Below are 24,209 nucleotides of genomic sequence, written 5' to 3' on the forward strand. Positions count from 1 at the left end.
GAAATTGCATCTGTAATTACCGAGACCTGTTTGTTAATCTCCTTCATATAGACATTATGTCACTTTGTTTGTGCATTAGCTGATTCCTGCTGACACTCCGCCATTAATTAAATAATTAATGTGTTTCCTAGCATGGGATCTTATGTTAGTGTCACTCCAATTTGCGTAATTGCTACCAAGTCTACTGAAGAACACCAGACTTCTGGCTCTGGCCCAGTAGTAAATGAAAACCTTGTTCAAGGGAGGTCAGAAATTGCAAGCGGTGGGAGGTTTGTTGCTGACCTCAGTTATATTCATGGGATTCTGTCTTCTAAGTGTTAAATAGCCACCTTGTCCTTTATGTCACACAGCCTTCCATTCAATGTATTTTACTAGATAAAGTATTTCTTAGGTCCAGACTTTCTCCAATGTCAAGAGAACTATGCTAAATTCCCATATTTGATCTCTTGCAAAGGACTCTTAAAGGGGTTGTGTCAAATTTAAAATCATAGCCCTATCCTGTGGATAGTGAAATCTTGGGCACATGCTGCTCCATTCAGATGGTGAAACAGGACCCCTGTTCTCAGGATTATGGGATCCCTTTGGCCCACTGATTAGATTTCTATTTACACTAGCAGAAGGACCCCGCTTCCCACGGGTATACTTCATCTATTTCATTTTATGTTTCCGTGTGTCGTAAAAAGATATCAACAGTTTCCCCATAACAGTGACCTCTACAGCACCCGCCCCTTTTAACAGTGACCTCTACAGCACCCGCCCCTATAACAGTGACCTCCACAGTACCTGCCCCCTTTAACAGTGACCACCCCTTTAACAGTGACCACCCCTTTAACAGTGACCTTCACAGTGGCTGCCCCTTTTAACAGTGACCTCCACAGTGGCCGCCTCTTTAACAGTGAACTCCACAATGTCTGTCATTTTAAGTGCCCGCCCCTTTAACAGTGACCTCTACAGTGCCCGCCCCTTTAACAGTGACCTCTACAGTGCCCGCCCCTTTAACAGTGACCTCTACAGTGCCCGCCCCTTTAACAGTGACCTCTACAGTGCCCGCCCCTTTAACAGTGACTTCCACAGTTCCCACCCCTTTAACAGTGACCTCCACAGTGCCCGCCCCATTATCATTGACCACCCCTTTAACAGTGACCTTCATAGTGGCCACCCCTTTAACAGTGACCTCCACGGTACCTGCCCCTTTAACAGTGAACTCCACAGCGCCCTACCGTTTAATAGTGGCCCCTGCCCCCCATGCATGTAGCAGTGTAGTTGTGCCATCATACGTCATATGACTGAATAGTTAAGGACCTGTGAACTGCTAAAACCTGTGATCAGTTGTTATGGCAACCTGGAGTAGGACCTGCGAGCTTCTATTGGCTGATAAGGGACATGTGACCGTGTTTATGGCGGTCAGTTGGGATATGAGTGAAAGACTTGCAGGCTTCTATCGGCTAAGTACATTTTTTGGGATCATCTCAGGAACAGTAAGTCCTAGAGAGTGACAGTAGTAATTCCCTCTCTGTGCCCCTTCCCAGAAGTAATTCCCTCTGTGCCCCCTTCCCAGTAGTAATGCCCTCTCTGTGCCCCCTTCCCAATAGTAATGCCCTCTCTGTGCCCCCTTCCCAGTAGTAATGCCCTCTCTGTGCCCCCTTCCCAGTAGTAATGCCCTCTCTGTGCCCCCTTCCCAGTAGTAATGCCCTCTCTGTGCCCCCTTCCCAGTAGTAATGCCCTCTCTGTGCCCCCTTCCCAGTAGTAATGCTTACATTGTGCTTAATAAAAGTGTTAATAAAATAAAAACCAGTAACTGCTCACCTTGTCCTATTCCTGATGGTCGGGTCCCCTGCGAGCACAGATTGTGCTGCAGCACTGTGTGGGAGGAGAGCACACATCTGGGCCTGCACGATCCTCCTACACAGTCCAGCAGCTCGGTCTATGCCTGCAGGGCTGAATGGTGAAGCAGGGAGCAGACTGCTGGAGGAGGAAAGGAGCGCAGGCAGCTGAGTGGTCATTAAGTGAAAGGACCACCAGCTTCCGAGCTCCCTAGCAATGAGCGCTTCCACCTGTAGTGATGGAAGCGCTGATTGCATCTGGAACCCTCCTGGCACCTGGGGTGAACCACCCCCTCCTTAGCACACTACTGCTAACAGGACAACTGGAAAGTGCTTGTCCAAAGTAGACGACCCCTTCAAGTGTTTTTAATTTTTTTATCCAGCTTTTTTAAAATTACTATTAGGCTCCATTCACACGTCATTCCTATGGGGCAGCACGATGTTCTGTCCGGACACGGAATTGCGGGTCCGCACTTCCGTTCCGCAAAAAAACAAAACATGTTCTATTCAGTTGCGGACAAGAACAGGCATATTCTATTAGTGCCGGCAATGTGCGGTCCGCAAAATGTGGAACACACATTGCTGCTTTCCATGTTTTGCGGCTCCGTCGATCCGCAAAACACGTTGCGGACGTGTGAATGGAGCCCTAGAGTGTTTAGTGTGTAATTTCTTCTCCGCACGGAGCAATCATTTCTTGCCTGCATGTCTGGTAGTTCAGTACAATATACAATGGATATTTCTTATACAAGGATTGTTGTTTCTTATGTAACATATTGTGTGACCTGTCGAGTAACGTTCTCTATCATTTGCAGGCACTTCTTAGAGAAAAGCAAAAGGAGGAAGAAATTCACACTATGAAACAGGCAACCGCTAAGATAATTCAAGAAGCTGCTGCAAGAACACGAAAGGAGGTAGCGCCCCTGCTGTAGTGCTGACTAACTAGTGAAATGTGCCCCCTCAGTAACAGGATGATAGCTGCTCCTCCATTCTGGTACTGTGCAGTCGGCACGCTTCTCCTTGTATTAATTGCTGTTCACATCACATCAAGAACCCTAGCTCGAGGAGCGTTCACATTAGCTTTCACACTCAGATGTAGAAATACATTGTTAGGCACAAAATCTGAGAGTTCGCTCCCTGTACAGCCGTAATAATAGGTGATAATGAGCGCTAACGAGGCGCCATGATAGTTTTCTTAAATATAGCATTTATCATAATTGGGAACAGTGAGATTTGTTATAATAATAAGTAAGGCTACTTTCACACTTGCGGCAGGACGGATCCGACAGGCTGTTCACCCTGTCGGATCCGTCCTTCCACTATTTCGCCGGACCCAGGCTCCGTCCCTATTGACTATAATGGGGACGGGGCGGAGCTCCGGCGCAGCACGGCAGTGAACGGCGAAAGGCCGCCGGACTAAAAGTCCTGCATGTCCGACTGGCTGCAGCTGCAGTACTGCGCCGGAGCTCTGCCCCGTTCCCATTATAGTCAATAGCGAAATAGCAGAAGGACGGATCCGACAGGGTGAACAGCCTGTCGGATCCGTCCTGCCGCAAGTGTGAAAGTAGCCTTAGTGTGCCATAGACTATAATGGTCTTACAGGCTCTGCACTGGGATATTAGCAAACCCCATCCTCTACATTATATTATGTTGTCTCAGAAGACAGGATTTTAGTTTAGCTTTTTTTGTACATGCACATATAGGGCACTTACTTTTCTCTTTCCCAGGTGGTATGTCTTCTGAAATGGCATGCTTATGTTAAAAATAACTGGGGCGATAGCATACCCATCTATCCCTGACGCTACTACAAGTAGTACTACAATACTACAGTGTACCTACAATATACACAGTTTAAAAGGAATGTTTTGTTTTTTTGTTTTTAAAACTCTTCCATGTCAGTATCCATACAGAATCTCACACAAGTGAGTACACCCCTCACATTTTTGTAAATATTTTATTATATCTTTTCATGGGACAACAATTATTTTCCAAAACTGTCTTTTGGGCATGGAGTTCACTAGAGCTTCACAGGTTGCCACTGAAATCCTCCTCCATGACGACATCACGGAGCTGGTGGATGTTAGATGCATTGTGCTTCTCCACTTTCCATTTGAGAATGCCCCACAGATGCCCAATAGGGTTTAGGTCTGGAGACATGCTTGACCAGTCCAGCACCTTTACCCTCAGTTTCTTTAGCAAGGCAGTGGTCGTCTTGGAGGTGTTTGGGGTCGTTATCATGTTGGAATACTGCCCTGCGGACCAGTTTCCAAAGGGAGGGGCTCATGCTCTGCTTCTGCTTCAGTATGTCACAGTACATGATGTCATTCATGGTTCCCTTAATGAACTGTACCTCCCCACAGCCGGTAGCACTCATGCAGCCCCAAACCATGACACTCCCACCTCCATGCTTAACTGTAGGCAAGACACACTTGTCTTTGTACTCCTCACCTGGTTGCTGTCACACACACACTTGACACAATCTGAACCAAATAAGTTTATCTTGGTCTCGTCAGACCACAGGACATTGTTCCAGTAATCATTTTCTTAGGGCTATTTCACACGAGCGGATGCCGTACGTGTAATCCGCTGCGTGAAAGAGTTCCAAGCCCCCTTCCGGACAGCAGAGACACGGAGCATTAAAGTATAACTGTCATTTTTTTATTTTATTTTTTGGAGTATTGGATTGTGATGATTAATATCTCCTTGGTGGCCCTATTTAAACTTTTCACTGTGTATTCAATTACCCCTTAATTACACAGTTTTTTTCCCTGTACTGCCTACTTTTACCTCTGCTTAAAATAGGGTTGCTAGGCATGGTCCTATCTGTTGATAGACGAGCACGCAGGGTGCAGGGTCACATTACTGACAGCCAGGGACTGTAAGTAAATTATTAAAGCCAGGTCCTCCCCAGCAGCTGATAACAGTGCCTGGGCTGTGTGCACTTCTCCCTGTCCCTGCGCTTGGCAGACGCTCCCTCACTCAGCAGAGCTGGAGAATGCATAGTGGAAGCAGCGCACAACAGGGAAGGGAGATCTGCCATCTGCTCAGTGTATAAATGAAAGCAACATGTGGTAAGAGGACCCCTTTGTGCTGCAGGAGATTAACCCTTTAGGGGGGAGGGCTCTGGGAGCGCGGCTTGGCACTCTTTCACGCAGCGGATTACCCACACGGCATCCGGTGGTGTGAAAGAGCCCTTAGTTTGCTTGTCTTCAGCAAACTGTTTGCAGGCTTTCTTGTGCATCATCTTTACAAGAGGCTTCCTTCTGGGACGACAGCCATGCAGACCAATTCGATGCAGTGTGCGGCATATCGTCTGAGCACTGACAGGCTGACCCCCCCCCCCACCCCTTTAACCCCTGCAGCAATGCTGGCAGCAGTCATACGTCTATTTTGAAAAGACAACCTCTGGATATGACGCTGAGCATGTGAACTCAACTTCTTTGGCCGGCCATGGCGAGGCCTGTTCTGAGTAGAACCTGTCTTGTTAAACTCTATGGTCTTGGCCACCGTGCTGCAGCTCAGCGTCGAGGTGTTGGCAATCTTCTTATAGCCTAGGGCGGCCATCTTTATGTAGAGCTACAATTCTTTATCTCAGATACTCAGTTCTTTGCCATGAGGTGCCATGTGGAACTTCCAGTGACCAGTATGAGAGCGATGACACCAAATTTATCACACCTGCTCTCCATTTACACCTGAGACCTTGTAACACTAACGAGTCACATGACACCGGGGAGGGGAAATGGCTAATTGGGCACAATTTGGCCATTTTCACTTAGGGGTGTACTCACTCTTGTTGCCAGCAGTTTAGATATTAATTGTGTGATGAGTTATTTTGAGGACACGCCAACTTTACACTGTTATACAAGCTGTATACTGACTTCTTTACATTGCATCAAAGTGTCATATTTTTATTTTTACAAAGATGTGAGGGGTGTACTCACTTTTGTGAGATACTGTATTTAATAAAAAAAATGATACCATCCTGCAATTTTGCACTAGGCCTAATAATAGGTCATGGGAGGTGGTTGACGGCCTCCCCTCTATGACTCTGCATACAGGGATAGCGGTCAGTCACTGATGGGACCTCCTCCTGGACTTCAAAAATGAGCAGGAATTTATATGAATGAAATACAAGTTTTACTGAATCTTTGCCACCAAATCTACTGTATATATCAATCTGCTCAGCTCCTCCTGCTCTAGAACATTGCCTGTTCATGATGATGGGTTCCCTGCAGGATTTTATTTGTTAAAAATGGTGAGAAAATATGTTCACCTTTTAAAAACATGATTTTTTTTTTTAAATAATAGGTCATTTTCTGATTACACATTCCCTTTAAAGCAGCCATGTACCATGGTTTTCAGAGGGTCATCTGCACCTTCTAATCATAGTGAAACAAAGATTTAGCCAAATTCCTTGGAGAGGGGAACTTTGCGAATGTGCAGATTCTGAGCTTTACAGCCATCTCATTAAATATTAAAGCTACAAAGCATTGCAAAACAAAAGTCCGGCAGCAATGAGAACTTTTAATGTTTTTTTTTTTGTTTGTTTTGTTTTTTTGCAGGACAGATATTTTTAAATTGAGCCCATTTTCCCGCAGTGCTGCCACAAGACGCCAGCGCTGTAAACTGTACACAATCAGCACTTAAAAGTGAAATAATGTTCAGCAAGTCACATACCGCAATTTTATGTCATTCACGATTTATATAGATCGTTTTAGCCTATGCAAGCAAAAAATTAAAACCGCTATATTTCTCATTTATATGATGGGATGTAAGAGTGGAACATTTCTACTATCTAGAATAAAAGGAAGCGCTGTATTTATTTCTGTATTCTGTAGGCACAGCAGTTTCGGTAGCAGTGTGCATGAAGAGGACATGCTGAATATAAGGCCCCATTATATTAAACCTTTTCAAACCTCCAACAAACTATTGCTTTGAAATGTCATGCAGTGAGGATCGAATGTAAAAGGGCTTGTACAGGAGGACAGAAAAAAGTCTGCTTTCTTCCAGAGGCAGCATCAATCCTGTGTTCACGGGTAGGATCCGGTATCTCAGTTCAGTTCTATTAATATGATTGACGCTGAGCTGCAATACCACACACAACCTGTGGACAGGTGTGGTGCTGTTCCTGGAAGAAGGCAGCCATGTTTTTCTATCAGGATAATTTGGCAGGGAGCGAACCCCTTCCTGCCGCTGATTGAAATCATAGTTTTCGGCATAGGCTCCTGCTAGAGGCACACTCGGTAGTAAATGTGAATATCCACGTGTTCATTTATACAGTGGCACAGTCGATATCGTGGATCTTTTCCTTCATTCAAACTGGACAATTATTATTAGAATTGATTGAAAATGAAGGTGTACGATGATTGGCCAGTGGACAGTCCTTTTAGGATATGGCCACACGTGGAGTAAAACGTGGCAGATTTTCCGCAGCGGAATTACGGGTGAGATTTTAAAAGTTCTCATCCACATACTGCGAAGCGTCTCTCCACCGGACTCCGCGGCGTAACTTGACATGCGGTGTGGATTTTGAATCTGCCGCATGTCATTTTATGTCAATGCTGAAGGTGAAATGTCCAGTGACTCTGCACCCTATAATTATGTCCGTCAGTTAGAGGGGTTGTCCAGCCTTCCTCAGGTTACTAGCTGTACCGGTACCACCTCTACCGATGAGCTAATGATGGCCTACCCTGATTATAGGCCATAACATAAAACCCCTCCACCCCCCAAAATGTGTACAACCCCGTTAGCTGCAGAATGATCTTTCTACCCCTGATTTTCTCAGATATAATAAATATCCAGGGAAATTGAATTTATTCAGAGCTCCATTTTCCTTACCTTATCCTAATAATATTCTGTTAGGAACCTCTGGAACATTCATATAGAGTGTGATCTATCTTGTCAAAGTCAAGCAAACACGGTGCGGTAGATGGAATGGACTAATGTGGTTATAGGAGCCCAAACACTATCTGACCCACCACTTCTTGTCCGCGGTAACTGGAAATAGACGCAATTCCCAGCTAATGTGTTTACCATGGCTTGTGTTCTATAAAACGTTTTTACTGGTTTCAGTGGTCAAGCATTTTACAGACCAAAGTCTGTGGGCCGTGTAGTATTTTGACAGTTTCAGAAGACCACCCATCTTGCAGATGCTTGTGCTAAAGATGGAAATAACTCCCCCATGCAGCAAATGAGGTGCTTTACCCGTAATCACACGGTGGATCTGTAGATGTTTTGTATGTCTATATATAAAACCTAGTAAAACCAGCATTTTTTGGGAGGCGTGTTTTACAGGCATTTTTGGGGGGTGGCGTTTTTTGTCACACATTTTTCTTGTGTTTTTTTTTTTTTCATATTATTTCCCCTTTAAGCCTCATGCACACGACAGTATTTTTTCACGGTCCGCAAAACGGGGTTCCGTTGGTCTGTGATCCGTGACCGTTTTTTCGTCCGTGGGTCTACCTTGATTTTTGGAGGATCCACGGACATGAAAAAAAAGTAGTTTTGGTGTCCGCCTGGCCGTGCGGACCCAAACGGATCCGTCCTGACTTACAATGCAAGTCAATGGGGACGGATCCGTTTGACGTTGACACAATATGGTGCAATTGCAAACGGCTCCGTCCCCCATTGACTTTCAATGTAAAGTCAGGAGTTAACCACTTCAGCCCCGCTAGCTGAAACCCCCTTCATGACCAGAGCACTTTTTACACTTCTGCACTACACTACTTTCACCGTTTATCGCTCGGTCATGCAACTTACCACCCAAATGAATTTTACCTCCTTTTCTTCTCACTAATAGAGCTTTCATTTGGTGGTATTTTATTGCTGCTGACATTTTTACTTTTTTTGTTATTAATCAAAATGTAACGATTTTTTTGCAAAAAAATGACATTTTTCACTTTCAGCTGTAAAATTTTGCAAAAAAAACGACATCCATATATAAATTTTTCGCCAAATTTATTGTTCTACATGTCTTTGATAAAAAAAAATGTTTGGGCAAAAAAAAATATGGTTTGGGTAAAAGTTAGTGTTTACAAACTATGGTACAAAAATGTGAATTTCCGCTTTTTTCCGCAAACTACTTCTCACACATATGGGCCCCTAAATTGCCAGGGCAGTATAACTACCCCACAAGTGACCCCATTTTGGAAAGAAGACACCCTAAGGTATGCCGTGAGGGGCACAGCGAGTTCCTAGAATTTTATTTTTTTTGTCACAAGTTAGCGGAAAATGATGATTTTTTTATTTTATTTTTTTCTCTTTTTTTCCTTACAAAGTCTCATATTCCACTAACTTGCGACAAAAAATAAAAAATTCTAGGAACTCGCCATGCCCCTCACGGAATACCTTGGGGTGTCTTCTTTCCAAAATGGGGTCACTTGTGGCGTAGTTATACTGCCCTGGCAATTTAGGGGCCCAAATGTGTGAGAAGTACTTTGCAATCAAAATGTGTAAAAAATGGCCTGCGAAATCCGAAAGGTGCACTTTGGAATATGTGCCCCTTTGCCCACCTTGGCTGCAAAAAAGTGTCACACATCTGGTATCGCCGTACTCAGGAGAAGTTGGGGAATGTGTTTTGGGGTGTCATTTTACATATAACCATGCTGGGTGAGAGAAATATCCTGGCAAAAGACAACTTTTCCAATTTTTTTATACAAAGTTGGCATTTGACCAAGATGTTTATCTCACCCAGCATGGGTATATGTAAAATGACACCCCAAAACACATTCCCCAACTTCTCCTGAGTACGGCGATACCAGATGTGTGACACTTTTTTGCAGCCTAGATTCCTTTTAGGAGAGCATTTTTTGACATTTGGATCCCAGACTTCTTCTCACGCTTTAGGGCCCCTAAAAAGCCAGGGCAGTATAAATACCCCACATGTGACCCCACTTTTGGAAAGAAGACACCCCAAGGTATCCAATGAGGGGCCTGGCAAGTTCATAGAATTTTTTTTTTTTTCGCATAAGTTAGCGGAAATTTTTATTTTATTTTTTCTCTCACAAAGTCTCACTTTCCGCTAACTTAGGACAAAAATTTTAATCTTTCATGGACTCAATATGCCCCTCAGCAAATACCTTGCGGTGTCTTCTTTCCAAAATGGGGTCAGTTGTGGGGTGTTTGTATGCCCTGGCATTTGAGGGTCTCCGCAATCATTACATGTATGGCCAGCATTAGGAGTTTCTGCTATTCTCCTTATATTGAGCATACAGGTAATGAGATTTTTTTTTCCGTTCAGCCTCTGGGCTGAGGGGAAAGGCGTCTGCCAGGACATAGAAGCTCCGCCCAACATCCATACCCACTTAGCTCGTATGCCCTGGCAAACCAGATTTCTCCATTCACATCAATCGATGTGGATGAATAAATCATTGCCGGGATTTTTTATTTTTTTTATATATACAAAGTGTTTGCCAAAGCATAGGAACGCCGCCTCCTCCTCAGCTCGTATGCCCCGGCAAACGTATCTTTTACAGCAGAGTAGAAATCTCGTCTTGCAGCGCCGCATACACGACTTGCGTGTAATCTGACAGCAGCGCAATGCTTCTGTCAGAATGTACATCAGTGCTGCAGCTAGTAGATCGGTTGGTCCACCTGGAAGGTAAAAAAAAGAAAAAAAAAAAAAAAGAAAAAAACAGGCCGCAACGCAATAATTTTATTAACTTTGGAACAGAACATGTAAACTTTAACTTTTTGAACTAAACATTAACGTGTTTGCTTACTGGTGTTTTTTTTTAGTTTTTTTTTGTTTTTTACCTTTATAGAACAAACCTCTCCTTCCCCATGGGTCAATGTACAAAGCGCAAATCGCCCAAAGATGTGGCGAAGTGCGTTATGCACTTTGTCCCAGGTGAAAGGAGACGTTTGCAGCAGCAGTGAGTGAATGGGCTCTAATAGCCCTGTGTGCCTGTCCTGGTGAGATGATCCCTATGCTAGGTGTACCTGTGTGTGGTACTTCCGGAAACACTCCCCTAAGCATAGGGCAGGGTGGTCAGGACAGTCAGGACAGAAATAGCGGGTGTCACGCCTTATTCCACTCCTGCTACAGACACGACATCTTTTTCGGGGTGACGGGTGGGTTGAGGTACCAGCAACGACATTGGGGAAATGTCGCTCGTGTAGATGGCTAACTACACTGGTGGATGGGGCCACGGAACCTCCTGGGTACAGGAGGTTCTCGATGACCTCTTCCTGAAATTTGAGGAAGGATCCAGTTCTCCCAGCCTTACTGTAGAGAACAAAACTATTATACAGAGCCAATTGAATTAAATATACAGACACCTTCTTATACCAGTGTCTGGTTCTGCGGGAAACTAAATACGGAGACAACATCTGGTCATTGAAGTCCACCCCTCCCATGTGAAGGTTATAGTCGTGGACTGAGAGGGGCTTTTCAATGACACGGGTTGCTCGCTCAATTTGTATTGTCGTGTCTGCGTGAATGGAGGAGAGCATGTAAACGTCACGCTTGTCTCTCCATTTCACCGCGAGCAGTTCTTCGTTACACAGTGCGGCCCTCTGCCCCCTTGCAAGACGGGTGCTAACGAGCCGTTGGGGGAATCCCGCGCGACTAGTTCGCGCGGTACCACAGGCGCCAATCCGTTCTAGAAACAAAAGCCTAAAGAGGGCCACACTTGTGTAAAAATTGTCCACATAAAGATGGTACCCCTTGCCGAATAAGGGTGACACCAAGTCCCAGACTATCTTCCCACTGCTCCCCAGGTAGTCAGGGCAACCGACCGGCTCCAGGGTCTGATCTTTTCCCTCATAGACACGAAATTTGTGTGTATAGCCTGTGGCCCTTTCACAGAGCTTATACAATTTGACCCCATACCGGGCGCGCTTGCTTGGGATGTATTGTTTGAAGCCAAGGCGCCCGGTAAAATGTATAAGGGACTCGTCTACGCAGATGTTTTGCTCAGGGGTATACATATCTAATTTTGGGTTGAAATGGTCTATGAGGGGCCGAATTTTGTGGAGCCGGTCAAAAGCAGGGTGGCCTCTGGGACGGGAGGTGCTGTTATCACTAAAGTGCAGGAAACGCAGGATGGTCTCAAATCGTGTCTTGGACATAGCAGCAGAGAACATGGGCATGTGATGAATCGGGTTCGTGGACCAATATGACCGCAATTCATGCTTTTTTGTCAGGCCCATGTTGAGGAGGAGGCCCAGAAAAGTTTTAATTTCGGAAACTTGGACTGGTTTCCACCGGAAAGGCTGGGCATAAAAGCTTCCCGGGTTAGCGGTTATAAATTGTGTGGCATACCGGTTTGTCTCTGCCACAACTAAGTCTAAGAGCTCTGCAGTCAAGAACAGCTCAAAAAATCCCAGGGCCGAACCGATCTGAGCTGTCTCAACCCGAACTCCAGACTGGGCGGTGAAAGGGGGAACTACAGGTGCGGCTGAAGTTGGGGACTGCCAATCAGGGTTTGCCAGCACCTCTGGGATTCTAGGGGCTCTACAGGCACGTCTTTGCGGTGGCTGCGACGGGGGTCACTACTGCACGTGCCACCGTACCAGCTTCAACTGCCCTTCTGGTGCTCGCTATGTTCTACGGCAGTGCTGGTACTAGGTCCAGGAAGGGCTGGGCTGCTGGTGTATGCCTCACCACGTAATCCGACAGCACCAGCCCCACTCTGCTGCTCTTGAAGCGGATCCTGCGCAACCTGCGGTCTAGCGACACGGGGCCGGGTACGCCTGGTGCTATCAGGGACCTCAGCCTCCTCGTCCGACCTTTGGGTCAGAGAGCCACTGCTTTCTACAGGTTCGTATTCTGACCCGCTAGATTCATCAGATGAGGGTTCCCACTCCTCATCCGACTGGGTCAGAAGCCTGTAGGCCTCTTCAGAAGAATACCCCCTGTTTGACATGTGGGCAACTAAATTTAGGGGTATTCCCTGAGACTACCCAAGAAAAAAAAAAGCAAGCCTGTCTTACAAAGGGGAGGCTAGCGAAGTACCGGAGGCCGCTGCGGTTGATAAAAAATATCCAAACTGATTTTTTTATCGCCGCAGTGCGTGTAAAGTGAATGTGCAGCAATAAAAAAAAAAAATATTTTTTGTCACTGCGGTGGGGCGGGCGTGGGCGAACGCACGTGTGGGCGACCAATCAGGCCTGATCGGGCAAACGCTGCGTTTTGGGTGGAGGGAGAACTAAAGTGACACTAATACAATTATAGATCTGACCGTGATCAGTTTTGATCACTTCCAGATACTATAAAAGTACAAATGCTGATTAGCGATACGCTAATCAGCGAATAACGGACTGCGGTGCGGTGGGCTGGGCGCTTACTGATCCCTAAACTACCTAACCAAGGGGCCTAAACTATACCTAAAACCTAACGGTCAATACCAGTGAAAAAAAAAAGTGACAGTTTGCACTGATCACTTTTTTCCTTTCACTAGTGATTGACAGGGGCAAGAAGGGGTGATCAAAGGGTTAATAGGGGTGTGGTGTAGTGGGTACTCACAGTGATGTGTGCTCCTCTGCTGGAACCAACTGACCAAAAGAAGGAGCAGAGGAGCACCGCAGCCATATAACCCCATCATATTTACTAATATGATGGGTTAAATGGCTGCTGATTGGTTTTTTTAAAAATCAGCAACCTGCCAGCCAATGATCGTGGCCGGCAGGTTGCTGACGAAATGCCGGCCCGCGATGCACATGCGCGGGCCGGCTGTGACGAAATCTCGCGTCTCGCGAGATGACGCGCCGATGCGTCCAGGAGGAACAAATCAACCACCTCCCGGACGCATCGGCGCGTTAGGCGGTCGGGAGGTGGTTAATATACCATAGGATCTGAGTTTTCTCCAATCCGATGGTATATTTTAACTTGAAGCGTCCCCATCACCATGGGAACGCCTCTATGTTAGAATATACCATCGGATTTGAGTTAGATCGTGAAACTCATATCCGACAGTATATTCTAACACAGAGGCGTTCCCATAGTGATGGGGATGCCTCAAGTTAAAATATCCTACAAACTGTGTACATGACTGCCCCCTGCTGTCGAATCCCCAATCACTGGTGGCCAGTGCGGCCTCACATCTCCCACCCCTAGTTAAAATCGCGTTCCGAATCCCCCATCATTGGTGGCCAGTGCAGCCTCACATCTCCCAATGTTTAATCGGAGGCCCAGCGATTAAACTGGGACTCCGATCGGAACTCTCCACTGCCACCAATGATGGGGGAACGTGATATCAACTAGGGGGGGAGGGAAGATGTGAGGCCGCACTGGCCACCAATGATGGGGGATTCGGAACGTGATTTTAACTAGGGGGGGGGGGGGGGGAGATGTGAGGCCGCACTGGCCACTAATGATGGGGGATTCGAAACGTGATTTTAACTGAGGGGGGGGGGAGTGGAGGCCGCACTGGCCACCAATTAATATAATATTGGGGAGGGAGGGGGTCTGCCCCCTCCTGCCTGGCAGCACCTGATCTCTTACAGGGGGCTATGATACACACAATTAACCCTTTAGGTGCGGCACCTGAGGGGTTAATTGTGCGGATCACCCGCCCCTGTAAAAGATCAGGTGCTGCCAGGCAGGAGGGGGCAGTCATGTACACAGTTCGTAGGATATTCTAACTTGAAGTGTCCCCATCACCATGGGAACGCCTCTGTGTTAGAATATACTGTCGGATATGAGTTTCACAATCTAACTCAAATCCGATGGTATATTCTAACATAGAGGCGTTCCCATGGTGATGGGGACGCTTCAAGTTAAAATATACCATAGGATTGGAGAAAACTCCGATCCTATGGTATATTAATGCCTGACTTTACATTGAAAGTCAATGGGGGACGGATCCGTTTGCAATTGCACCATATTGTGTCAACGTCAAACGGATCCGTCCACATTGACTTGCATTGTAAGTCAGGACGGATCCGTTTGGGTCCGCACAGCCAGGCGGACACCATGTCCGTGGATCCTCCAAAAATCAAGGAAGACCCACGGACGAAAAAACGGTCACTGATCACGGACCAACAGAACCCCGTTTTGCGGACCGTGAAAAAATACTGTCGTGTGCATGAGGCCTTACACAAGTCTAAATGCTGACAAAAAAAGTGGCATTTTTAAGGAAAAAAAAATAAGATTAGAGTGAAACCCACCCTAATAATATTCTGAATTGTTCTAAGATAATTAAACCATTTTCTGTTCGCTTTCTCTAGCGTCTTCTTTGCTTCTTGTTTTTTTTCTAATCCTCTTTAATCCTTTTATCTGGGCTTAAACTTGAAAAAAATATTTCTTCACTTTCATCCATTTAATAAAAAGCTTCTGTTAAACAAAAAAATGGCTTTTGAGGCATGTTAGCCCCTTCTTAGAGAACATACGGAAATAAGTGATTTCATGGCAGGGGCAGCTCTGGTAAGGTATGTTGTAGACTATCAGTCCCATCACTATAGTGTATGGAATCAGTGCAGTAGTCACTATATACTGTATATAGAATACTGTAGATATCATGATAAAAAAAATGTCACGCCAGCAGGGCACCAAAATGTGGGAAGAGCTATTGCTGTGCCCACTTTCCTCTCTTTTTCTCACCCGAGGACTGATATCCTATCAGCATGAAGTCTCAACCTAATGGCATTTTGATAAAATTGGGAGAAGCCTTTCAAAGGAATGAAGATTAGAAATGATCTCTTTATATATCTCAATATGGCCACACTGCCCGACTCTACTTGCATCTTGCCACCTCCATTTCCCATTAAACATATCACCTATGTCACTCCTGGATATTATTAGGTTACCGTAATTATTTCCAGTACCTTATGTATGCATGATGCTATGTCAGCCTAAGATGTTCCCAATTTTCTGTTTTAGGTTGATAACGCCAAAAAGCTATGTAATGTAAAGATCTCACAGCTCACCAGCGACATCTCCGTTCTGCAAAGGGTATGTACCTGTGTGCTAGATGTGGACCTTGGTTTTCTGTATTTGTCAAATATATATATACACTCACCTAAAGAATTATTAGGAACACCATACTAATACTGGTGTTGGACCCCCTTTTGCCTTCAAAACTGCCTTAATTCTACGTGGCATTGATTCAACAAGGTGCTGATAGCATTCTTTAGAAATGTTGGCCCATATTGATAGGATAGAATCTTGCAGTTGATGGAGATTTGAGGGATGCACATCCAGGGCACGAAGCTCCCGTTCCACCACATCCCAAAGATGCTCTATTGGGTTGAGATCTGGTGACTGTGGGGGCCATTTTAGTACAGTGAACTAGTTGTCATGTTCAAGAAACCAATTTTCCAGTCTTCAACAGTCCAAATTTGGTGAGCTCGTGCAAATTGTAGCCTCTTTTTCCTATTTGTAGTGGAGATGAGTGGTACCCGGTGGGGCCTTTCTGCTGTTGTAGCCCACCTTTCTTTCCCATTCTGACATTCAGTTTGGAGTTCAGGAGATTGTCTTGACCAGGACCACAACCCTACATGCATTGAAGCAACTGCCATGTGATTGGTTGACTAGATAATCGCATTAATGAGAAATAGAACAGGTGTTCCTAATAATTCTTTAGGTGTGTGTGTGTGTGTGTGTGTGTATATATGTATATATGTGTATATATATATATATATATATATATATATATATATATGAAAAATAGCAGTACTCTCGCAAAAAATGAGTGGAAATAAAAATTATTCACCCATGTGGTCGCAACCTTTAGAGAAAGGTTCTATGGATGAGCTGAAACATTCGACCACATGGGTGAATAAAGTATTTTTCTTTCCACTCATTTTTTTGAGAGCTCTGCCATTTTTCTTCTTACTGTATATTGTCCTGGATTTGTTGCCGGATCCATTGGCTTGCACCTCCATATTTAGATTTGGCCTGCTGTGCTGCCATTGCCATATTTTTTATTTTTTTAGCAGCGCCACTCGTGAAATGGGCTGCAACTGCGACACCAAACTCGGCTCATGAAGCAGAGTGGCACAGTTCTGGGATGGGGGGGGGGAATGAAAAAAAGATTTTTCTAATACTGGACAACGCCTTTAAGGAGGACCTGTCACCACTCCTGACATGTCTGTTTTAATAGCTTCATGCATTCCTCATGTAATAATTCTGGAGCATCTGTTCTTATGACTCTGTGTTGTGCCGTTCCTTCCTTATTTCTAGTAGAAGTTATGAATCAAACGCTAGCAGTCTGCAGTAAGGGTACAGAGGGGTGGTGACCAGTTGGGGGGGGGTGTACCTGCACAGACTGACAATGGCAGCACTGATTGGATAGTTACCTTCCCTCTGTACCCTTACATGCAGCTGTTTTGTCTGAAATATCAGGATGGGTTAACATCACGTTTTTGCCCTAGAAAAAAAAAAAGCATGCAAAAACATAGTACAGAATCCATAAAAAAAAAAAAAAGTATCAGCTTCTCTCAGGTTAATTTGCATATGTATCAGGACTTCTCTCAGGTTAATTTGCATATGTATCAAATCGTTTTTTTTTTTAGGCAATAAAAGCACACAGAGCTATGGGGACTGGCTATTGCAGATGTGCTAGCGGCCATCTAGCAACCCATGTCCTCAGCTCTATATACAAAATCCCGGTGACAGGTTCCCTTTAAACGTGAGATAAAAACGTGATGTGAACACAGCCTTACAAGTACCTAAATGTTTTCTAACTTGTGTCTAGTAATAACACATTTTATAGTCGCAGCACTTCCATAGAGTCGCATTACCAATCCTTGCCTTTTGAAATTGCCAAATTTCCTATTTCAATTAAGTGCGACTATATTATATTACGTTTTTCTAAATGATGGCCTTGTGCAGTTCCATGCAAGCGGAGTGCTTCTATAGTCAGTGAAAGTCCTTATAATTCAGTACCATTTAGTGCTCATTAAATGCAAATAGTAGCATTTAACACTTAGGGGATAATTTGAGAAATGACGGCAAAATCTGTGGATGAATGTGTTTTTCTTTTGGCTTTTCATTTGCTATAGTGTGAATGCAGCTAGGCCTTTCCGAATTCTGCAAGATCATTTTCTTGCTGCTTCCAAATATCTCTGCAACTGAATTAAAAAAAAAGAAACTTGAATTAAAAAAGCCATTACCTATGGACATGAAGTTTTATTGGCTGCTCCTACATAGCCCGTACTACAAGGAAATATTGTCTTATTTGTTGCAGGATATAATGCAGTCGTATATTGCTCAGATAACACAAGCGCTCCATTTTCTAAGCAAATCATTGACTTGTTATATAGCAGATAATCCAGAGAACGCCCCGCTGTGGTCTTCTGCAGCATTTTGAATTGATCTCTTGAAATATATTAATTTCTTATTATTGCATGTTATTTGCACAGCATCCGATAAAATGACCTTTTTAAATGCCATTGTGACTAAGGGTACTTTCACACTAGCGTTTTTCTTTTCCGGCATAGAGTTCAGGCTTAGGCTACTTTCACACTAGCGGCAAGACGGATACGACAGGCTGTTCGCCCTGTCGGATCCGTCCTGCCGTTATTTCGCCGTGCCGCCGGACTGCCGCTCTGTCCCCATTGACTATAATGGGGACAAGGGCGGAGCTCCGGTGCAGCACGGCAGTTCGCCGTGAGAGGCCGCCGGGCTGAAAAGTCGGATATGCAGTACTTTTAGTCCGGTGGCCTTTCGCCGTGCACTGCCGTGCTGCACTGGAGCTCCGCCCCTGTCCCCATTATAGTTAATGGGGACGGAGCGGCGGATCTGTCCTGCCGCTAGTGTGAAAATAGCCTTAGTGGCTCTATACCGGAAAATAACTGATCAGGCATATCCCCATGCATTCTGAAGGGAGAGCAATCCATTCAGGATGCATCAGGATGTCTTCAGTTCAGTTTTTTTTACTTTTCAGGACGGAGATAATAACACTTGCTTGAATGGCGGATCCAGCAATTTTTTTCCATAGGAATGTATTCGTGCCGCAATGCCGAATCCGTCCTTCCGGACTGCACATGCCTGCGCAAAGAATAGAAACGGATCCGTTCTTGCAATGCATTTGTGAGACTGATCCGCATTCGGATCCGTCTACAAATGCTGTCCGTTTGCATGAAGATTTCCGTATCCGGCAGGCAGTTCCGGCGACAGAACTGCTTGCCGGATCACTTTGCCGCAAGTGTGAAAGTACCCTAAATGGAGTCGCCATTGACGTTCTGAAGCTCACTTTGCCACTTTACAAAAAGGGTGGCAGGACCCTGCATTCTCTGGTGGCTGGGACTGCGGAAGTGCGCATAAGCACTTTTTCCTATAATGTGCAGGCACGGCCACCAATGCTGGATTGCAGGGTGGTCGTAACCATGGTAATGAGCAGTGTATATTTTGATGATAAAATGAATCAAGCCAGTAAAGGAAGCAATATGGATAATAACAATATATTAGTAAGTGGCTTGTATTAACCTTCTCTACATGATAAATGTCACTTGCTGAAGGGAGACAACCCCTTTAAAACCTAGGGGTATGTTTATGTGGGGGGCACCACACTGAATGTTTGCTCTTGGTGAAGGATCGCCTAGGCTACAATGCTGGGTAAGCTCATCATGGAGCTACATGGTGGAAAGCGATCACTGTGTTTTGTTACCCACTAAAATAAATAAAGTTCTTCTGGGGGCTCTGCTCCAGACCCCATAACAGCTGTAATAGTTATCTTGTTATTCGCCACAGATTGATATTCCTACTGAAACTGTAACTTTGCTTCTAGAATCCATGTTAGTATGTATCCTGTCCATAGTCCATGTGGATGGCAAGCTTTCATGATAAATTACAAGTCTGGCCGACCTGAGGAGCGCACAGAAACGCATTTCTTATGTTACTCATTGAGATAATGCTCATTTTTTTTCCAAAAAGGAAAGTGCTGAGAAGCAAAGCCTAACTGAACGTGCCTTAAGAGACAAGCGAGCTGCAGAGGAAGAACTGGAAAAGGTAAAATAAAAATAAGATTTTATTAAGTCTTCTTTTGTATTTGTACATGTTCTAACTTTAATGTACTCCTTTGTGAGGGCCGATCTTTGGGACCATGGGGAGAGTGATTGAGAAATACTAATTTGCTATCATTCATTGATGTGGGATACAGTAGATGTCTAAAAGGATTTTATGAAGTCAGAAAAAAATATTTGAAAATGAGATGAAACGCCATACAAAAACAACAAAAAGAAAACATTTACCTGCCTAATAATTCTGCCGTCGCTCTAGCACCACCACTCCGAAGGTCCCTGACGGTCTTTGTTGACTTTGCTGCAGCGGTGATGTTCCCATATACCTATGTGACTGCTGCAGCCAATCGCTAGCTTCAATGTTGGCCTCCCAAATTCTTTGCAGTCTCAGAAATTGGTTTCATTTGAGGCACTGGATATAAGGCCACGGTAAGGGTACAACCACACGGCATGGTTGTGTCGCTGTTGCGATGTGGCTTTACTGGAGTTGAGTACTGGGCAGCCATAGGAGATACAGAGATCTCTGATTAAACTAAGGACAGCACTGTTTAGTTGGTCAGCAATACAGCGTGGACATTACCAGTACAAAGCATTGAAACAGTGCAGTCCTAATCAATTTCATTAGAGCCCACTATTGCCTCGTCACAACCACGCCATGTGGTCATTACCGAATACTTGTGTCACAGCTTTAGTATGTAATAGCGATCCATTGGATCTGTGGTGCGATGGATACCATTAACACTTGACCGGTTCTTTTGACTTACATCGGGGTCCGTCAGGGTTCCATTGTGGTATCTGTCATTTTGGTGTCATTTTGATTAGTGCATGTAGCACTTTTCCTCTCGTCAAATCTGACGAAATGTGCGTCGGAGGCTCCTAGCCACTGATAGAGTCTGCCAGCCCCTAAGTGGGTGGAGCTTTACAGCAGTGCAACCAATAGCTGTGCAACTGATGGGGGGACCAGAATGGGGATGGGGGTCTGCTACATGGAATAGTACAGGCTGAGGCACACAATGTACACTACGAGGAATACCTGCAAAGCATGCTTTGTTATGTTAAATGCCCCTACTGGGTGAGGGGCCCAGCACATGGGGGGCTGTTTGAGAAATTGGATAACCCCTTTGATCCTGGAAAAGCAAATGCCCATTGTTCCTCAGCAGCAAGACCCATTTGTGTAACTTTGTATTTTACATCGCATTTAAGCTTCTATGGAATTGTTAGTAAAAAAAAACAAAAAACGTAAAATACAAGCAAATAGAAATGTGTTTTTTGATACACGGTGTATAAAGTTGCTGGCCCTTTTCCAGTTACTACATTTCAATCCTTCACGGTGATCTATTGCCAACGTGAGCCAATCTCTTGTTGCAGGTGTATCGAGAAGGCCGGGGAAATGAGAAAGATTATAGGAAGCTGGAGGAACTACAGCAGCGATGCCTGATTGCAGAACGCACAAAAGATGACCTCAAGATAAGTCTGAGTGCAGTGCAAAAGAAGATGAAACAACTGGAGCTCAAGTGAGCAAACCCTTTTAACTATCAATTATATGTGGGGAAAGGCGAGAGCTGCTGAGGGTTTCCAAGATGACGATGTAGATTAGCCTCCTTGTGCATCATTATCAGATGAGGCCACTCGTGGTTGGGCATTTTTCTTCCTGCTTTCAGCGTAAAAGAAATCTCTTCAAAATGCAAACTGTAAATTCGGCAATTTGGTAAAATTGTAGTTACAGGGTGTACTTTTTATTCTTCTCATACGTTTATTGTGAGATTTTTGGCAGACTTTGCATATTATAGATTCTAAAAACAGGCATTTAAATCTTACTACATAAGCTTTACACCTAAACTCCAGAATATTTCCGGATTATCATGTCCAGAGATTTCCTGGAGTTGGCCTTTCACCCCGGAGATGTTCCAGGTCCCTAGGCAAGAGGTGGGAACTTTAGGCGTGGGCCACTGTGATTTCCTGGAACACTTACTGCTGTTTTCACACATGCGCTCACTCGGACAAGACCTGGAGTTAGTTCTAGGGCTCTGGGGAGAAAGTCTGGGTAAAGTCCGGGGCAGAGATTGCGGATGTTTGCGTTCACACATTGAGCCCCTCTGGGTAAACTCCAGAAAATATCTGGATTCCACTGTAAGTGTAAATGGGGTTATATGCCGAATCCTGTGTATATCATGTCATGGCTTTTCTTTCTCAGGAGCTTGTCATAAATTCTGCTCATAATGTCCTTAGTCACCCTCACCATTTTAATTACATGTTACATTTTTAGTATATTAAAAACTTTTCAGAGCAGAATCCTGGTAGAAAGCACTAAAAGGGAGTCTGTCACCAAATTTCCCCCCATGACACTGTCGTCAATGGCCAGCAGAACGTTGTCCAGGCATGCTAGACAGACCTTATGTCGTTTCTGTCTGTAGTGGATGTCCTGGAAAAGCAGTGCCCAGGGGGGCAGGCTTTAGTTTTCAGAGTGCCCATGCCCGCCGCCCATCCCTGCGCTGTGTACTTTCCCTAGGCCACAAGAATTTCCTCCCCTCTCCACCAATATCACACTTATGCAGCGCTTCCCCGCTGCTTGCTCTTCCCGTAAGCTGTGCCAGGCGTCTGCTCCTTTGACGTCAGGGAGAGGCCTCAGCAAATCTCGCACAGGCGGTGCGTGCGCCAATAGAGGGAATGTTCTATGCAGCACCATTGCTGATAGTTTAATGGGTGAACATTTAGTGACGGACTCCAGTTGCATTTTATGTAATCATATGTAGGTAAGACCCCAAAGGTCTAATGTTATATGTAATTGGAGAAGCTGTGCAGTTCTGACTAGAAGATCAGGCTCTAAACATCTCCTGGACCGGTCGCTTCATCGTACAGACTTGAAAAAGGAGTCTTATAACTCCAAGACACATTGTCACCCTGGCTTCTATTTCGTGTATCCTGCTGTGGTCGTAGTATTGCGACAAGAGGTGTCAGAGCAACGCAGGCTATACTTCGCCTGCACCCCACTTTTTTCATCTCCAGTGTTTATACTCCTCCGGCGGGTTTGCTACCCCTCAAAGTGAGGACCTGATGACAATGGCAGCACCGACCAATCACATTTACACGCCTTCACTAGTATTGTGCCTAGGGTTGCACAACACAAAAAGGTGAGCATAATTATCCAATTTTACAACTAAGGGTTCATACATATCCCCCTATAAGCGCCTTCCCCTTTTTATTTTTTACCATAATTTGCTAATGTTATATGTGTCGGTAATAATGGGAGTAGACCTTTATAATTATAATATTTATAACAAATAATTGGGTCCTTCATGTAATAACTTTTATGTATGAGAAAAAAATAAATAGTATATACACACATACCAAAATTCCCTAATGGACCCTATTGGGGTATGGGCAAATGTATGCTATTAACACTGAAAGCCAAACAAGGCTAATTACCATCAGGGTCAAGTTTGGGTAATTAGCCTTGTTTGGCTTTCAGTGTTAATAATATAAATAAATATATATATATATATATATATATATATATATATATATATATATATATACACACTCACACACACAAACACACCCTTACTTTTCGAACTATAAGACACGCCCCCCACCCCCAGGTTTAGACAACAGGGAACTAGAAAATAAATATTTTCTACTTATTTAAACTGGATCACCCTCACTGTAGACTATAAGACGCAGGCACTTTTAAAGGGGTTCTCCAGGAATTAAAAAAATGAAAATACTTAAATATTATTTTATAATAAATATATTCACAAATACCTTTCATTACTTAGAATGGCTTGTTTTGTCTAAGGAGCAATCTTTAGGATAAATAAAATGGCCGCCGTCCTATCGATACACACAAAACCTATCCTAATTGCACAGCAGGACAAGTTACTTCACAGCACTGAGCTAAAGAGCTGCCTCATCCTCCTCTCTGCTCTGCTTGTCAGAAATCATGATCCTGAATACAGGTGAATCTCTGTGGGAATGGAGAAGATGAGGAGACATGAGAGGAGGGTGAGGTGTGGCTAATGAGCAGCAGCACTTGTTTACTGTCTCTATTACCACAACATGTCCTGTCCATCCTCTGTATTTTATGTCTCCTCATGAACTAAATTCCACAGAGATTTAGCTAAATTTCTTATCATCTGTATTCAGGTTCATAATCCCTGACAAGTAGAGAGGAGGAGGAGGACGAGGCAGCTCTTTAGCTCAGTGTTGGGGAGTAACTTGTCCTCCTGTGTGATTAGGACAGGTTTTGTGTGTACTAATAGGACAACGGCCATTTTCTTTCCCCTAATGATTGCTCCCCAGACAAAACAAGCCATTATATCTAATGAAAGGTATTTGAGAATATATTTATAATAATGTAATATTTAAGTATTTTCATTTTTTTTTTATTCCTGAGGACCCCTGCAAGATTTTTTTCCTGCTTTAAGGGAGTCTTGTAGTCCAAAAAATACTGTGCATCTATATATCATGAATACATTGAAAACTAGG

The 24,209-nt window shown here is 44.4% G+C and overlaps 1 protein-coding gene across 5 annotated transcripts in view; it reads left to right on the top strand.

Moving 5' to 3' along the window:
* Window positions 1-24,209, top strand: part of SCLT1 (sodium channel and clathrin linker 1) — a 133,225-nt gene that overhangs the window by 56,113 nt on the left and 52,903 nt on the right. For all 5 annotated transcript variants that reach the window (XM_044301018.1, XM_044301042.1, XM_044301051.1 and 2 more), the window contains 4 exons: window positions 2,636-2,734; window positions 15,643-15,714; window positions 19,639-19,713; window positions 21,093-21,238. In XM_044301018.1, the coding sequence (XP_044156953.1) occupies window positions 2,636-2,734; window positions 15,643-15,714; window positions 19,639-19,713; window positions 21,093-21,238 (392 nt within the window). The remainder of the gene's footprint in view (window positions 1-2,635; window positions 2,735-15,642; window positions 15,715-19,638; window positions 19,714-21,092; window positions 21,239-24,209) is intronic.

The sequence above is a fragment of the Bufo gargarizans genome, chromosome 1 (genome assembly GCF_014858855.1).
Source record: "Bufo gargarizans isolate SCDJY-AF-19 chromosome 1, ASM1485885v1, whole genome shotgun sequence".
NCBI lineage: Eukaryota > Metazoa > Chordata > Amphibia > Anura > Bufonidae > Bufo > Bufo gargarizans.